We start from the raw sequence: 12514 nt of genomic DNA, 5'->3' as shown, positions 1-12514 counted from the left end.
GGGCTGTCTCCCTGCTCTCTTGATGATTTCTTTGGCTTTGCAGAAGATTGTCAGTTTGATGAGATCCCACTTGTTTATCTTATCTCTTATGGCATGAGTACTTGGGGATTTGATCAACAATTGGTTGACAGTTCTAATTTCCATAAGGTGTCTCCTGCATTTTCTAAGAATCTTATAGTTTGAGGTTTTACGTTTAGGTATTTGATTCATTTAGAGTTAATTTTTGTGTATGATGATAGGTAGGGGTCTTGTTTCAATCTTCTGCATGTGTTCAGTCAGTTTTCCTGCACCATTTACTGAATAGGCTCTCCTCTCCCCAGTGGTTTTTGGTGGAGGTTTGTTGAAGATGAATTGGTTGAGAAATTGAGGTTTTGCTTCTGGAATCTCTATTCTGTTCCATTAGTCTGTATGCCTGTTCTTGTGCCAATACCAGGCTGCTTTGATTATTGTAGCTTTATAATAAAATTTAAAGTCCAGGAGTGTGATACCTCCTGCTTTTTGTTGTTGTTGTTTTGTTTTGTTTTGTTTGCTGAGGATTGTTAGTAACTATTTCTTGAATTAATCCACATACTCTTTCAAAAGTTTGTGCTAATATAATCAATTCAGAATATATTTGTGTGAAGGAACTTTATACTGATTATGCATTTTTAAGCTGTCAAAACAAATTAGTATGACATATTTTAAAACTGAGGCTTGCCTTTCTATATGCAGCATAAAACTTTTAGCTTCCCCACCCCACCCATTTTTCCATCAACAAATATGGTCAAGGAACATAGATTTTTAACCAGAGTAGAATCTTATTATAAAGAAGAACCCATAAGAACAATATCTCAAAACTTATTTATTTGTGTAAAATAGAAATAATTTTTATAGCAGTCACAGTTTTGTATATAACAAACCCCAATATTAATCAAAATATTTGAAGAAAGTTTGAAACATCTTACATCTGTCAGAATCACTAGAGCTATATCAAATGGGCAACAGAATAGTTGACAAATTTGAGATTCTTGAAGATATGACATAGATGTTAACTTCAATTTCACAAGATAGGTAATACATGATATTCTGATCTGAGCTAACCTGGCATTCAAAGCCTTCTGTGTAATCTCAAACTATATAGTCTCAGAACACCTGCTGTTTTGGTGCCAATGATTTTCTCATATCCCAGAAACACTATAACTCTTATTCTTTTTTTTCCTAAGCTGTACTGTTTATTTTGCTGCTTGAAACCTAAGCGACAGTATGCCACTATAATTATGGGGTTTCATCTAAACCTTTATCACACTGCAGGTACAGAAATACTCGGACACACTTTTGAGGAATTAACATTTTGAAAAATGCCGCAAGCATTTTAAGTGATACATGAGAAAAGGAAGTGTCCAAAAGGGTATGCATTTCAAGCTATGGTAGGTTATTTGTGAGATAATTTCTGCAGGTAAAACATGTTTAAATTTAAAACAACAGTAGTTTGTCAGTGTATTTAAAATCATGATGAAAATCTCTCTGGTCATGTTGCCCATGACAAATTACTATGCTGTTGGATGTTCAGGGCAAGATGTCAATACAGCATAAATCCCATGGCATTTTAATCTGGAGATTAAAGCTGTTTTTCTTGGGATAAATGCGGAAGCAAAATGCAAACTAGTTGATCAAAAAAGCACTTCTGCCATAACTCCAATCATTTTCAGGACACATCAGCAGACAGTCATTTTACCATTCTCAGTTCTTTTAAGGATTACATATCTGCACTGTTGCCTTAAGGACATCTATAAAAGTTTTTCTCTGTTAAGTCAGTTTACTGAGTGCAGCCTGGTTGAGAGAATTCAGTTGGTTGGTCCATTTATCTAGTGCAGTACACTGTGCACCACCTCTCTTCTGATGAGCCAGTTCAAGGAGTTGGTTGACTTGATCAATTCAGCTATGAATAGTGTTATCCAATAGGCTCAGCACCAGCAATCTCTCCACATCAGCCACAACTATGTTTAATTCCTTAGAAATAGAAGAAGTATGTATTCTTGTGTAAGACAATTAATTTTATGAGCACTTGTGTTCTCATGCTTTGCAAAAGCTCTTCAGTGTGTTCTCTTGTGAAAGGATCATCCATGATGTTGCCGTAATTTGAATCTTTTCAAATTCAGCGATGCCATTATTCTGACAGGCACTTTTTAAATTCATCATTGCTAAAATTTCTGGATCACTTTTGTATGGCTTGGCCTCCTGTTAATCAAATGGATTTATTCCCAATTTCATTAGCATATTTGCTAAGACCAAATATTTTAATCAAGTGGTTCATTTTGGACTTCCTGATTCATTGCAATTCTTGAAGGCTTCAAAAAAATCAGTGTGTGTCCTTTCAAATTCACCTTCCCTCAAGTACATTTTACCACCACATTCTCTGATAATGTCCATGATCAGTGGATGAGGGATTGCAGACTTAATGTGAAGTGACTGTTCATAGAGTGCTTTAAACTCTTTGTTATTCTTCTGTGCCATGTACATTTGAATTTCCAAATCATATATTTCTAATAACTGTGTACCTTTTTTCAGGTCATCTTCTCCATCATCAGTCTGGTAGGACTAATGTAACTGACGTAAAACTTTTTGAAGCTTTCCATATTCCTCTCGTCCTAAATATAATTTTCCAAGCTTTGTGTTTATCTTAAACCAGTCTGTCATTCTTAGCATCTTTCAAAGCTTCCGGTGTAGTTTCATAGAATTCCTGCAGTAAATCCATCTGTTTAGGAGTGGAGACGTAATCAAGAATAGAATTAATAGATTTTTCCGAATAATTTCTTGTGACTGCATTCTGAATATAATTCAGCAGTAGTTTATATCTATTCATCATTTCTGGAAAGTTTGTCTACTTGAGGTTAATCTTAATCGTTTGTTTCAGTGCTTTAAATCCCCATTCTCCTTCTTCACCCTCAAGTTCCAAAAGCTTTTGGAAACTGCTTACTGCTACTTTGGGATCATCTTTTAACGCTTTGGGGCTATAGTACTGATTTTCCAAATCTACACTTGGCTTGGAGTTACTATCTTCAGCATATTCCAGGTCGCAGTCCTCCTCATCATTGCACATGAAATCATCCTCCATGTCAGACATCTTGGCCAGGAGGGGCAACTCTTATTCCTTGTGGCAGACAGTTCAAGCTAAGTTTCTTCCATGCCCTTGTCATTGCTGTTTGCTGTGCTTAGAACATGCTCTGCCTATTCTCTACCTGTCAAATATCTTTCTGTTTCTTAAGGCTCATTTCAAATGAGCTCTCCTCCACACATTCTTCCTCTTTTCCATCTTATTGTTTGTAACTATTTCCTCTTTGAAAGCCACAAAGCATTTTTTCAAAATTTTCTCTTATGAAAGATCATATTTGACTTGGTTTAATAGCTATTTCCATAAATATCCTATTTCCTCCTTTATGTTGATCAATTAATGCATGTGTGAATTGGAAGGAACGTTTTTTATCCAGGTCCCTTTCTGCACACGTCTTTGGGTCTGATCCTGCGCCACAGCCTCTGTGCCTGAGTGGTTCTGCCTCTCTTCCCCAAAGGCCCATCTGGAGGAACTGCGCCATCTGTGGGACCTGCTACTGGAGCTGACCCAGGAGAAAGGAGTCCTGCTGCTGCGGGCCCTGAAGCTCCAGCAGTTCTTGCAGGAGTGCGCTGACATCCTAGAGTGGATCGGAGACAAGGTATAGGCTTAACAGCAAGCACACAGAACCTTCCCCACCTCTGTTCCAGGTACCCCACAGCAACTTACTGCAGATTACTCACGAAGAAGTCAGAGTGTGTGCTCCTGCCTTTGTTCTTTGAAGAGGCAATCGGGGCAAATATGTTGGGATATTCTGGAATTAGCACTCTAGGGGGTGTCTAAATATATGGATCTGAATATGGAAAAGTCAAGGCTTATGCAAAGTTTGTACACTGGAAAACAATCAAGGCTCATCCCCCTTCCACTTTCATGATCTTCAACTCCTCCTTTTTATATTTTGCTCCTACTCTGAGGCCTCACTGAGAGTGTTGCCAGTTCTTCATCTAATCTCCTGTGTCTTAGTGCCTATAACTATGGGAGTGTTATTTTTCTTAATACTTAAAGACTAATTCTATAGTTATGACTGAAGATTTAAATAAGCAAGTCCCTAATGCAGTGCTTTGGTAGATAATCAGTATCTTGAAGTGAGTAGAAACAGAATGAATTTATCCCTCATGTCTGAAACACAAAAGGGTACTTGCAGGAGTTTGGGACCAACAATGCCTCTCTCATCGAGGAATTACTAGAAGAGCACATTCCCTTGGCCAAGATTAGATCTCAGGAAATACCCTCCTGCTTCTGGCTTTTCCCAGGAGTGGTTTTCCCAGCATGCCCCAGTATTTCTGTCTGAGTTACACTGGGAATGCAAGCAGGGATTTTGGGCTTTTGACCTGCAGGTACTTCTAAATGTTTGTTGGCAACTCAATAAACTTTTCTGTGTCTACAGGAGGCTATAGTGACATCGGTGGAGCTGGGTGAGGACTGGGAGCGCACAGAATTTCTGCACAAGAAATTCGAAGAGTTCCAAGTGGACCTGGCTGCTCGAAAGGGGAGACTGGATGGAGTGAACCAATATGCCAATGAGTGTGCTGAGGTGAGGTGGGAGCAAAAAAGTCATTCAGGGAAAGGATTCTGGTCTTCAAGCAGAACTTCCAATCATTAATAGAATATGAGGGAGATGGAATATTTTGAGAAAACAGAGGGTTGCACATCCCTGGAGCAACACACCCTAAACAGATTCCTTTCCCGTCTCGATCCACTCCTTGCTAGTGATGTGTGTGTGTGTGTGTGTGTGTGTGTGTGTGTGTGTGTGTATGTGCAGAGGAATTTAATCTACAATGAGCAATGACATAGTTACTGTGCTACGTGGTACACCATTTTTTTGTGTTTATCGGGCACTTTTTCTACACGGAAAGAAACAAGAATAAAGTAACAAATAATATAAAATAATGTGGGGTTATCATAATATATATGATATCATTATACATGATTATTTTTGGAGGGTAAGAAGAAGAAGGGAGGTAGATTTACTTTTATTTACTTAAGAAAATACTGCCGGGCTCGGTGGCTCAGCCTGTAATCCCGCACCTTTGGGCGGCTGAGGTGAATGGATTGCCTGAGCCTGTGGGTTTGAGACCTGCCTGGGCAGCGAGACCTCATCTCTGCAATAAATCAAAAAATCACCCAGTTGTGGTACCGCATGCCTGTAATTCTGGCTACTTGGAAGGCTGAGGCAGAAGGATCGCCGGAGCCCAGAAGGTCGAGGCTGCGGTGGCTGGGAGTGGCCACTACACTCCAGTCTGGGCGACAGAGTGAGACTCCCACTCAAAAAAAAAAAAAAAAACTTACATAAGTTTGCAATCTATGTGCAGACAAAGGCTCAGTGTGGGAATAAATGACCCTAGTATATACAGAAAGACTGAGAAGGTAATTTGAGATAGATAGATAATAGAGATAGATGATTTATAGGTAGGTAGATAGATAGATGGATAGATAGATGATAGATAGATATACATAGATGAGAGACAAAGACTGAAGTTTTAAACAAGTGCCTAATATTATATATTTGAATGTGTGTGTGTGTGTGTGTGTGTGTGTGTGTGTGTGTGGGTGTGGGTGGGTGTGTAATAAACTTCACAGGTTGGTTATATTTATGGTTTCATTATGATTGTGATTCTATATTGAGAATGATCTTCTGTATTGATAAAAACCAAAATTTTGGGTAAGTGAGTGCCGAAGTAGAGAAAACAACCTATGTTTTCCAATTTTTTTCAGGCCATATTTCCAGTAATTTCTACATTTTCTACTTTCACCACTTTCCTTTTGTGGTGGCAGCTTTCCATTTATAGATACTATCTAAAAAATCATAAAATTTAAAGCAACAGGCAGCTGATTTGTTCATGATTCAGTGAGTCAGATATTTGGGCTGCTGGGCTGTTCTCTTGATATCACTTGGTATTTTCACATGAAGATATTGGGTGGATCAGCTGGGGCAGAATATCTAAGAAGGTCTTAGTTCCATATATGGGGCCCCGGCAAGGTGATGAAGGATTGCTCTGTGGGGTTTCTCGTCATTCAGTAGGCCAGGCATCTTTGCATGCACAAATACCCTAATGTGTTCCAAGAGGATGAGAACAGAGTGTCTAGAGGCTGAGATACTGGAGCTCGTAAAAAATTACTTCTTCCACATTCTGTTGGTAAGCAAGTTAAAACCCATCATATATCCAAGTCTTGAGGAAACATACTCCACCTTTTGAAGGGAGAAGTGGCAAAATAACATGGTCATTTTTTTTCCCAAACCATCACTGAAACGATGAATTCAACATAGAATATATCCTCTGCTAGTCTAAGGTGGGGTTAATGTCACTATAATAGAACCATACACACAAGAAGAAGAAGTAGAAAATTCTGTGTGAAGATACTTAGAAGAGAATGGAAATGGGAAGAAATGGGGACAGTAGAAATAAGGAGACTAGGTACATACAAACTCCTCAAAATTGCAAAGTACCAGAGTAGGCTAATACTGCTAGCCTCATCTAGTATTCACAGACCTCACTGCCTCAGATGGTTTGCAAACAATGCCTAAAGTGTTCTGCAAAATCATATGTGTAAGCCTGTGTCTATAATTCTTGGAAGAGATAAATAGCTTTCATTGGATTCTCAAAGGTATTAGGACCACAAAAGAGTTAAAAATCAGAGTAGTAGAGTTCAGGAAAATTAAGTCATATTTCACAAAGGTAATTTTTTCTTCTTTTCCTGGATGTCCAAGATTTCCAGGGGATTTGGTAGGCATCAACAAAGTGGAGCTCTGAAAATAACACCAAGGCAGAGCAGTCTGTGTTAGTAGGCTAATTCAATGCTGTAGGCACAGGATACAATATCTGGTGGTTAATTTTCTAGGTTTTGGTTGGTTATCTGGGTGGAAGCTGGGGAGCAGAGCTATGATCAAGTTCAGAGTCTGGCTACAATGTTAGTAGTGGAATGTTAGTCTCCACTTCTGATAAATTATAAACCATCATAAAATGAGAAGTGTTTAGCCATTGCCTTACTAAGATGCTGGTGGGGCCATGTGCTCTTTGAACTATGGCCATAGCCATGGTTTCCTAACTTTGGTCCCCTCCTCTCCACTGGGGTGGTGAATGCCCTCTTTCTCTCTCTCTCTCTCCAATTTACTTTTTAAATAAGCTATATTTTCCAATCTAAACAAAAACAAAGTATTTAACTGATTTTTAAATATGGTCTCATCTTTGTATGACTCCAGTTTTGATTTCCTTCCATAGGAGGACCACCCTGACCTGCCCTTGATTAAGGGAAAGCAGGATGAGGTGAATGCTGCCTGGGAGCGTCTTCATGGTCTAGCTCTCCAGAGACGGAAAACCCTGTCCAATGCCGCAGACCTCCAGCGATTTAAAAGGTATGGATCTGGCCACTGCTTTATAGAAAACTTTGAAAAAGCATCATGTTTATTGCTTGCGTTAGCCACCTTCTATTCCTGTTAGCAATTAGTGGTCAATACTTCAAACCAAAGTGAATCATGTGCTTGCATTTAAGACAGCAAAGGAGGAGATAGGTTAGTCAATGCTGCGAACACTGGAGCCCAAAGCAAGAAGAAAATTTATAGTACTGGTGATTTAGTGATGGAAGTCCTGCGGAGGCAAGAAAAACAGGTTAAGAATTAGATAGGGTTGAGAGGTGGAGTTGGGAAGAAGAAAAGCATTCATAAGGAGTTGACCTGAATATGGGAAGTGTGCCTGTAGGCTCAAGCATCAGGAAGTCCAGGTACCTAACATCTCAGTGGAAACAACTAATAATCAAGAAAACGGTGTATTACTGTTTGCTGGTATGTAGGGAGGCTGGGTAATTGCCCCTGTGTGAACTAGGGTGTCCCTTGCTGTGTGCTCTGTTACACTGTTTGCTCGAAATTCCTGCCGTATTGTTTGTTTGGAGCTCTTGTTAACGTCTGACAGGGATGTGACTGAAGCCATCCACTGGATCAAAGAAAAGGAGCCCCTAGTCACTTCAGAGGACTATGGCAAAGACCTTGTTAGCTCTGAAGCACTGTTTCACAGTCACAAGGGATTTGAGAGGAACCTTGCAGTCATGGATGACAAGGTAAGCCACTGTTGGAGTATCGGCAGGCCCCTTACCTAATGCCATGCCTCCAGAGGCACAAATTCACTCATATTAATGAAGGAGAAATTCTGTGGCACTTGAATATATTTCTTCATTCTAGTTCATAACTTGTACATGAATGTTGGATGCTCATTTTTATTGAAATCATTTTAATTTAAATATTCATATTTGTTTTATATACTCTTGTGGTTTTCTAATATATTTAGCAATTTAGAAACAAAACGATACATCAAGGATCTCACTCAGTAAAATATGCTGTGGCCAGTGTGTGTATGCATTTTGTTTTTTTCATCTAACCATACTTTCTTCTGTTGCAGCCGAAAACTGTTTATTTTTATCCTTCACTTGGTAGATTAGGAAAACATATTCTTTCTTTCCTTCTATGATAAACTCTGAGACACTTAAAGGTAAGCCCACCTTTAGATTCTCTTTGAAAACCTGGAAAACTTCAGTTTCTATATCTTGAGTCGTGGACATGGCATACTAGAACTTGGAGCAAGCCGATTTCTTGACTGATTCCCATTCTTTACTTTTTTCCCTCATACCCATAAATTAAACCAATTACTACTGAGTGTCCACAGGGAGTCAGACCACAGAAAGATCCACACTTGCTGTGCTTTAATTACTAATCCTGTTCATGTGTCTAATTTCTACAAACTTTTGCCATTCTACTTCTTCCATTTTACTTATATCTTTGTTCTTTTTGCTTAGTCATGAATAATAAAATTCCATGATTTGATGAATAATGGTAGTGAAATCCCACACCTTAGACAACAACTGATTATAGTTGAGTGTAATGAAAGGACTAATAACATGTGAAAACTCACCCATATTCACATTGTCCTAGTAACCTTGCTCCTCAGGAATTGTACTTACAATGGTGCAGCATTATTGGAGTTTTGTTGGCTTTCTGGGCAGAAATGCCTTTCTGACTCCCACAATAATATTTAGGGAAGTGGTATAGAGGAGGATGGTGAAGGAAAAATCTCGGTCTAAACTTTGCTTCTGACACGTACTAGTTGAATGACTTGGAGGAAATAGAATACTTTACCTCTCAGTTTTCATATAAAAGAGGAAAAAGAATAATTTCTACCTCATTCTTTCTACCCTATTATTAAATACAAAGCATAAAATGAAAAAATGCATGTAAAGTTCTTAGCACGATCAGAGATAAAATAACTTAATACATTATACTTATTAATATAGTAACTCGTATACCAATAGAAACATATCAATATAAATATATTTATAAATTACTATTATTATTTTGCTACATCTCTCCCACAAAACGTTGCCAGGAGAAGTCTGAGTAATTAGATTTAGTAATTAGTTTTAGTAATGAGGTTTCTTTTGCATCCCAAAGGTGAAGGAGTTATGTGCCAAAGCAGACAAGCTGATGCTTTCCCACCCTTCAGATGCACCTCACATCCAGCAGATGAAAGAAGATCTGGTCTCCAACTGGGGGCACATCCGAGGCTTGGCTACCAGCAGATATGAAAAGCTGCAGGCTTCTTACTGGTGGGAACACACTCCTCTATTGCTCTGCCCATCTCAACAGTTCCCAGACATAATTTTGAAAAATGGGAAGGAAGTAAAATAGTGAGGGACTTGGCTCTCCTGCCTGTTCCACAGAGCAAAAGATTTAACTACAAAGGAAGTCATTTGTGGGCTGACATAACACAGCAGTAACCTCCTTAGCTGCAGTTTCACTTTCTGAGTTACAGTTACTCATGGTTAACTGCAGTTTGAAAATATATTAAATGTAAAATCTAGAATTAAGCAATTCGTAAGTTTTAAATTTCACCCTGTCCTAAGATGAAATCTCATGTTCCACCACTCTTTCCCACCCAGTACATGAATCATCTTTTTGTCAAGTGTATCCACACTGGATACATACCTGCCCATTAGTCAGTCACTCCATAGCTGTCTTGGTGATCAGATCAACAGTTGAGGTATGAGGCAGCTTGTGTTCAAATAACCTTTATTTTACTTAATTGTTCTACTTTATTGTTAGTTATTATTGTTAATCTCTTACTGTGCCTAATTTATAAATTAAACTTTATCATAGGGATGTACGTATAGAAAAGTTATATATATATATATATCTATCTGCAGTTTCTGGTATCCATTGTGGGGGACATCTGTTTGTCTTTCCCTGTTTGTATAGACCTAGGATGCTATGAAGTGGTTCAGAAAACTAGAAAGGCAGCTGAAGAGAAATTTCAAAATCCTGGCTCTAGTTAAGATGCAATAAATTTCTGAACTGAAAAGCATCAAAATAACTCCAGTGTTATGTCCTGAATATGGGTTAAAACATACACACACACACACATACACACACACACAAACAACTCTGAAAACCAAGCATCATTTCACTAGTTAATTCTGATGGCTAGTCCTTAAATGACCAGAAGATAGTGTTTATTTTAGTGTTATGATTTAAAACCAAATGATGAGCATTTAATTTTTTAAATGGTTAACCATTTTGACATTGTTTTTTATTAATAGGATTAAAGATGAGCTAAAATATATGCAGAATCCTAAACCTAATTCTAGTTTCCTTTTCCACAGGGTACTACCTGTTATTTACATGACATGTAATTATTCATTGGCTGCATTGTGAATTCTCCACTCTGTTTCAAGTACCTCTAGGGTAGGTGTGACCTTGTGATGGCAGAGCTGTAATGACCATGGGTCACATCACACAGTGACACACCTGCCCTAGTAATGTACAACCTGGAGTGACGAACTTACAACCTGCATGATTAAAAAACACTTTGACTGTAAATAACAGGAAGTATGTCAGGGGAAGGGGAGGAGGGGAATTAGGTCAAGAAACATTTCACACATCTTAGCTCAACCTAATGCTAACTCTAATCAACATCCTTTCACATCTGGTTTCTCCTTCCTGCTTTTTCCTCAACTTTCCCACAGGTACCAGCGGTTCTTATCTGATTTTGATGAGCTCTCAGGCTGGATGAAGGAGAAGACAGCTCTGATCAATGCTGACGAGCTGCCAACTGATGTAGCTGGTGGGGAAGCCCTGCTGGACAGACACCAGTAACATAAGGTAGAGAGGAAAGGCTGCCCAGGAGGAAAGAGGGTGCAGGCAATTTGGGCCAGTGCCAGGAATGTCAGAAGGTTTCTTGCTGCATATTGAGACATGTTGTCTTGTGACCACAGCATGAGATTGACTCTTACGATGACCGATTTCAATCTGCTGATGAGACTGGTCAAGCCCTCCTGGATGCCAATCACGAAGCCTCTGATGAAGTTCGGGAAAAGGTGATTTAATTTAACAGAGTTTGTGTAATCTTGATATCATATTTATCCCTTATTTAGTCTTATAAAAATATAGTAATCTCTAAGTGGGAAAAGAAGTCATAAAGACATGTTAATAATATGGACCCAGCTTTTACATGGCTTTCTTTCACATAAAGCTGTCCCTTATAATCTGTGGGAAATTGGTTCCAGGACCTCTTTCAGATGACAGAATCATTTCATGCGTACTTTAAGTCATCTCTTGACTACTTAAAATACCTCATACAGTATAAATGCTATGCAAATAGTTGTTATACTGTATTTTTTTTAGACTGGGAATATTGAAAAGAAAAATATTCTGTGTACGTGAATACAAATAAAAATTTTTTTAAAAAATATTTTTATCCACTGTTTTTGAACCCAAAGAAGGAACCCACAGACACCAAAGGACAACTGTACTATTTAGCTAAATTGATTCCTTTGAAATTCTCAGGACATATGTGTGCTTCCTCACCCCTGGGCCTTTATTTCATCAACTCTTTGACTTCTACCTAATTTGAAATCTCCATACCCTTTTGTCTTTTGACATATGCTTACCTCCAGATTGTAAATTCTATACCTTATTCATCTTTGGGTGCCCTACAGAGACTAACACAGTGTCTGGCACATGGGTGACACCTGTACTTTTTCTTCTCTCCTTTACAATCTCAAATTATGCTGATTTTCTTATATCTCTGCTTTTCAAATTTACATTAAACAACAAGGAAACTTTAAACACTCACAATTCCACTGAGTGAAGCAATCAGGTTTGCTGTTATCCTAAACTCCTGGATCACAGGGTCTCACCTCAGCCCCTAACACAGAGAGATTTTACTCCAGTTGTAGAGTTCAGAGTCTCCTTGAGATGATAGTCACAATAAGATTTGCATGGCACATAACATCAATAAGGGTACCTGATCTCAAACCAGGTGAAGTGGGGACAAAAGAGAAGCCCAGACTTTACCTGTATGATGACCACTTGTATACCTAAATCTGAGTTGTACCCCACATCTTTAAAATGAAAAAAAATTTAAAAAGATTTGCATGGCTTTT

The 12514-nt window shown here is 38.5% G+C and overlaps 1 protein-coding gene and 1 pseudogene across 1 annotated transcript in view; one reads left to right on the top strand and one right to left on the bottom strand.

Annotated features, from left to right (window-relative positions):
• Positions 1 to 11446, top strand: part of LOC103276347 (spectrin alpha chain, erythrocytic 1-like) — a gene marked incomplete at its 3' end in the record, with an annotated part of 16255 nt that extends 4809 nt beyond the window's left edge. Inside the window, exons 4-10 of the mRNA XM_008073750.1 lie at positions 3549 to 3689; positions 4476 to 4622; positions 7309 to 7442; positions 7996 to 8140; positions 9525 to 9679; positions 11096 to 11186; positions 11345 to 11446. Coding sequence (XP_008071941.1) covers positions 3549 to 3689; positions 4476 to 4622; positions 7309 to 7442; positions 7996 to 8140; positions 9525 to 9679; positions 11096 to 11186; positions 11345 to 11446 — 915 coding nt within the window. The remainder of the gene's footprint in view (positions 1 to 3548; positions 3690 to 4475; positions 4623 to 7308; positions 7443 to 7995; positions 8141 to 9524; positions 9680 to 11095; positions 11187 to 11344) is intronic.
• Positions 1786 to 3103, bottom strand: LOC103276342 (annotated as a pseudogene).
• Positions 11447 to 12514: the final 1068 nt, after the last annotated feature.

Source organism: Carlito syrichta, unplaced genomic scaffold, assembly GCF_000164805.1.
Source record: "Carlito syrichta isolate Samal-C Ts95f unplaced genomic scaffold, Tarsius_syrichta-2.0.1 Scaffold316052, whole genome shotgun sequence".
Classification (NCBI taxonomy): domain Eukaryota; kingdom Metazoa; phylum Chordata; class Mammalia; order Primates; family Tarsiidae; genus Carlito; species Carlito syrichta.
The sequence above is the reverse complement of the archived record's forward strand: the minus strand, read 5'-3'. Positions and strand labels throughout refer to the sequence as shown.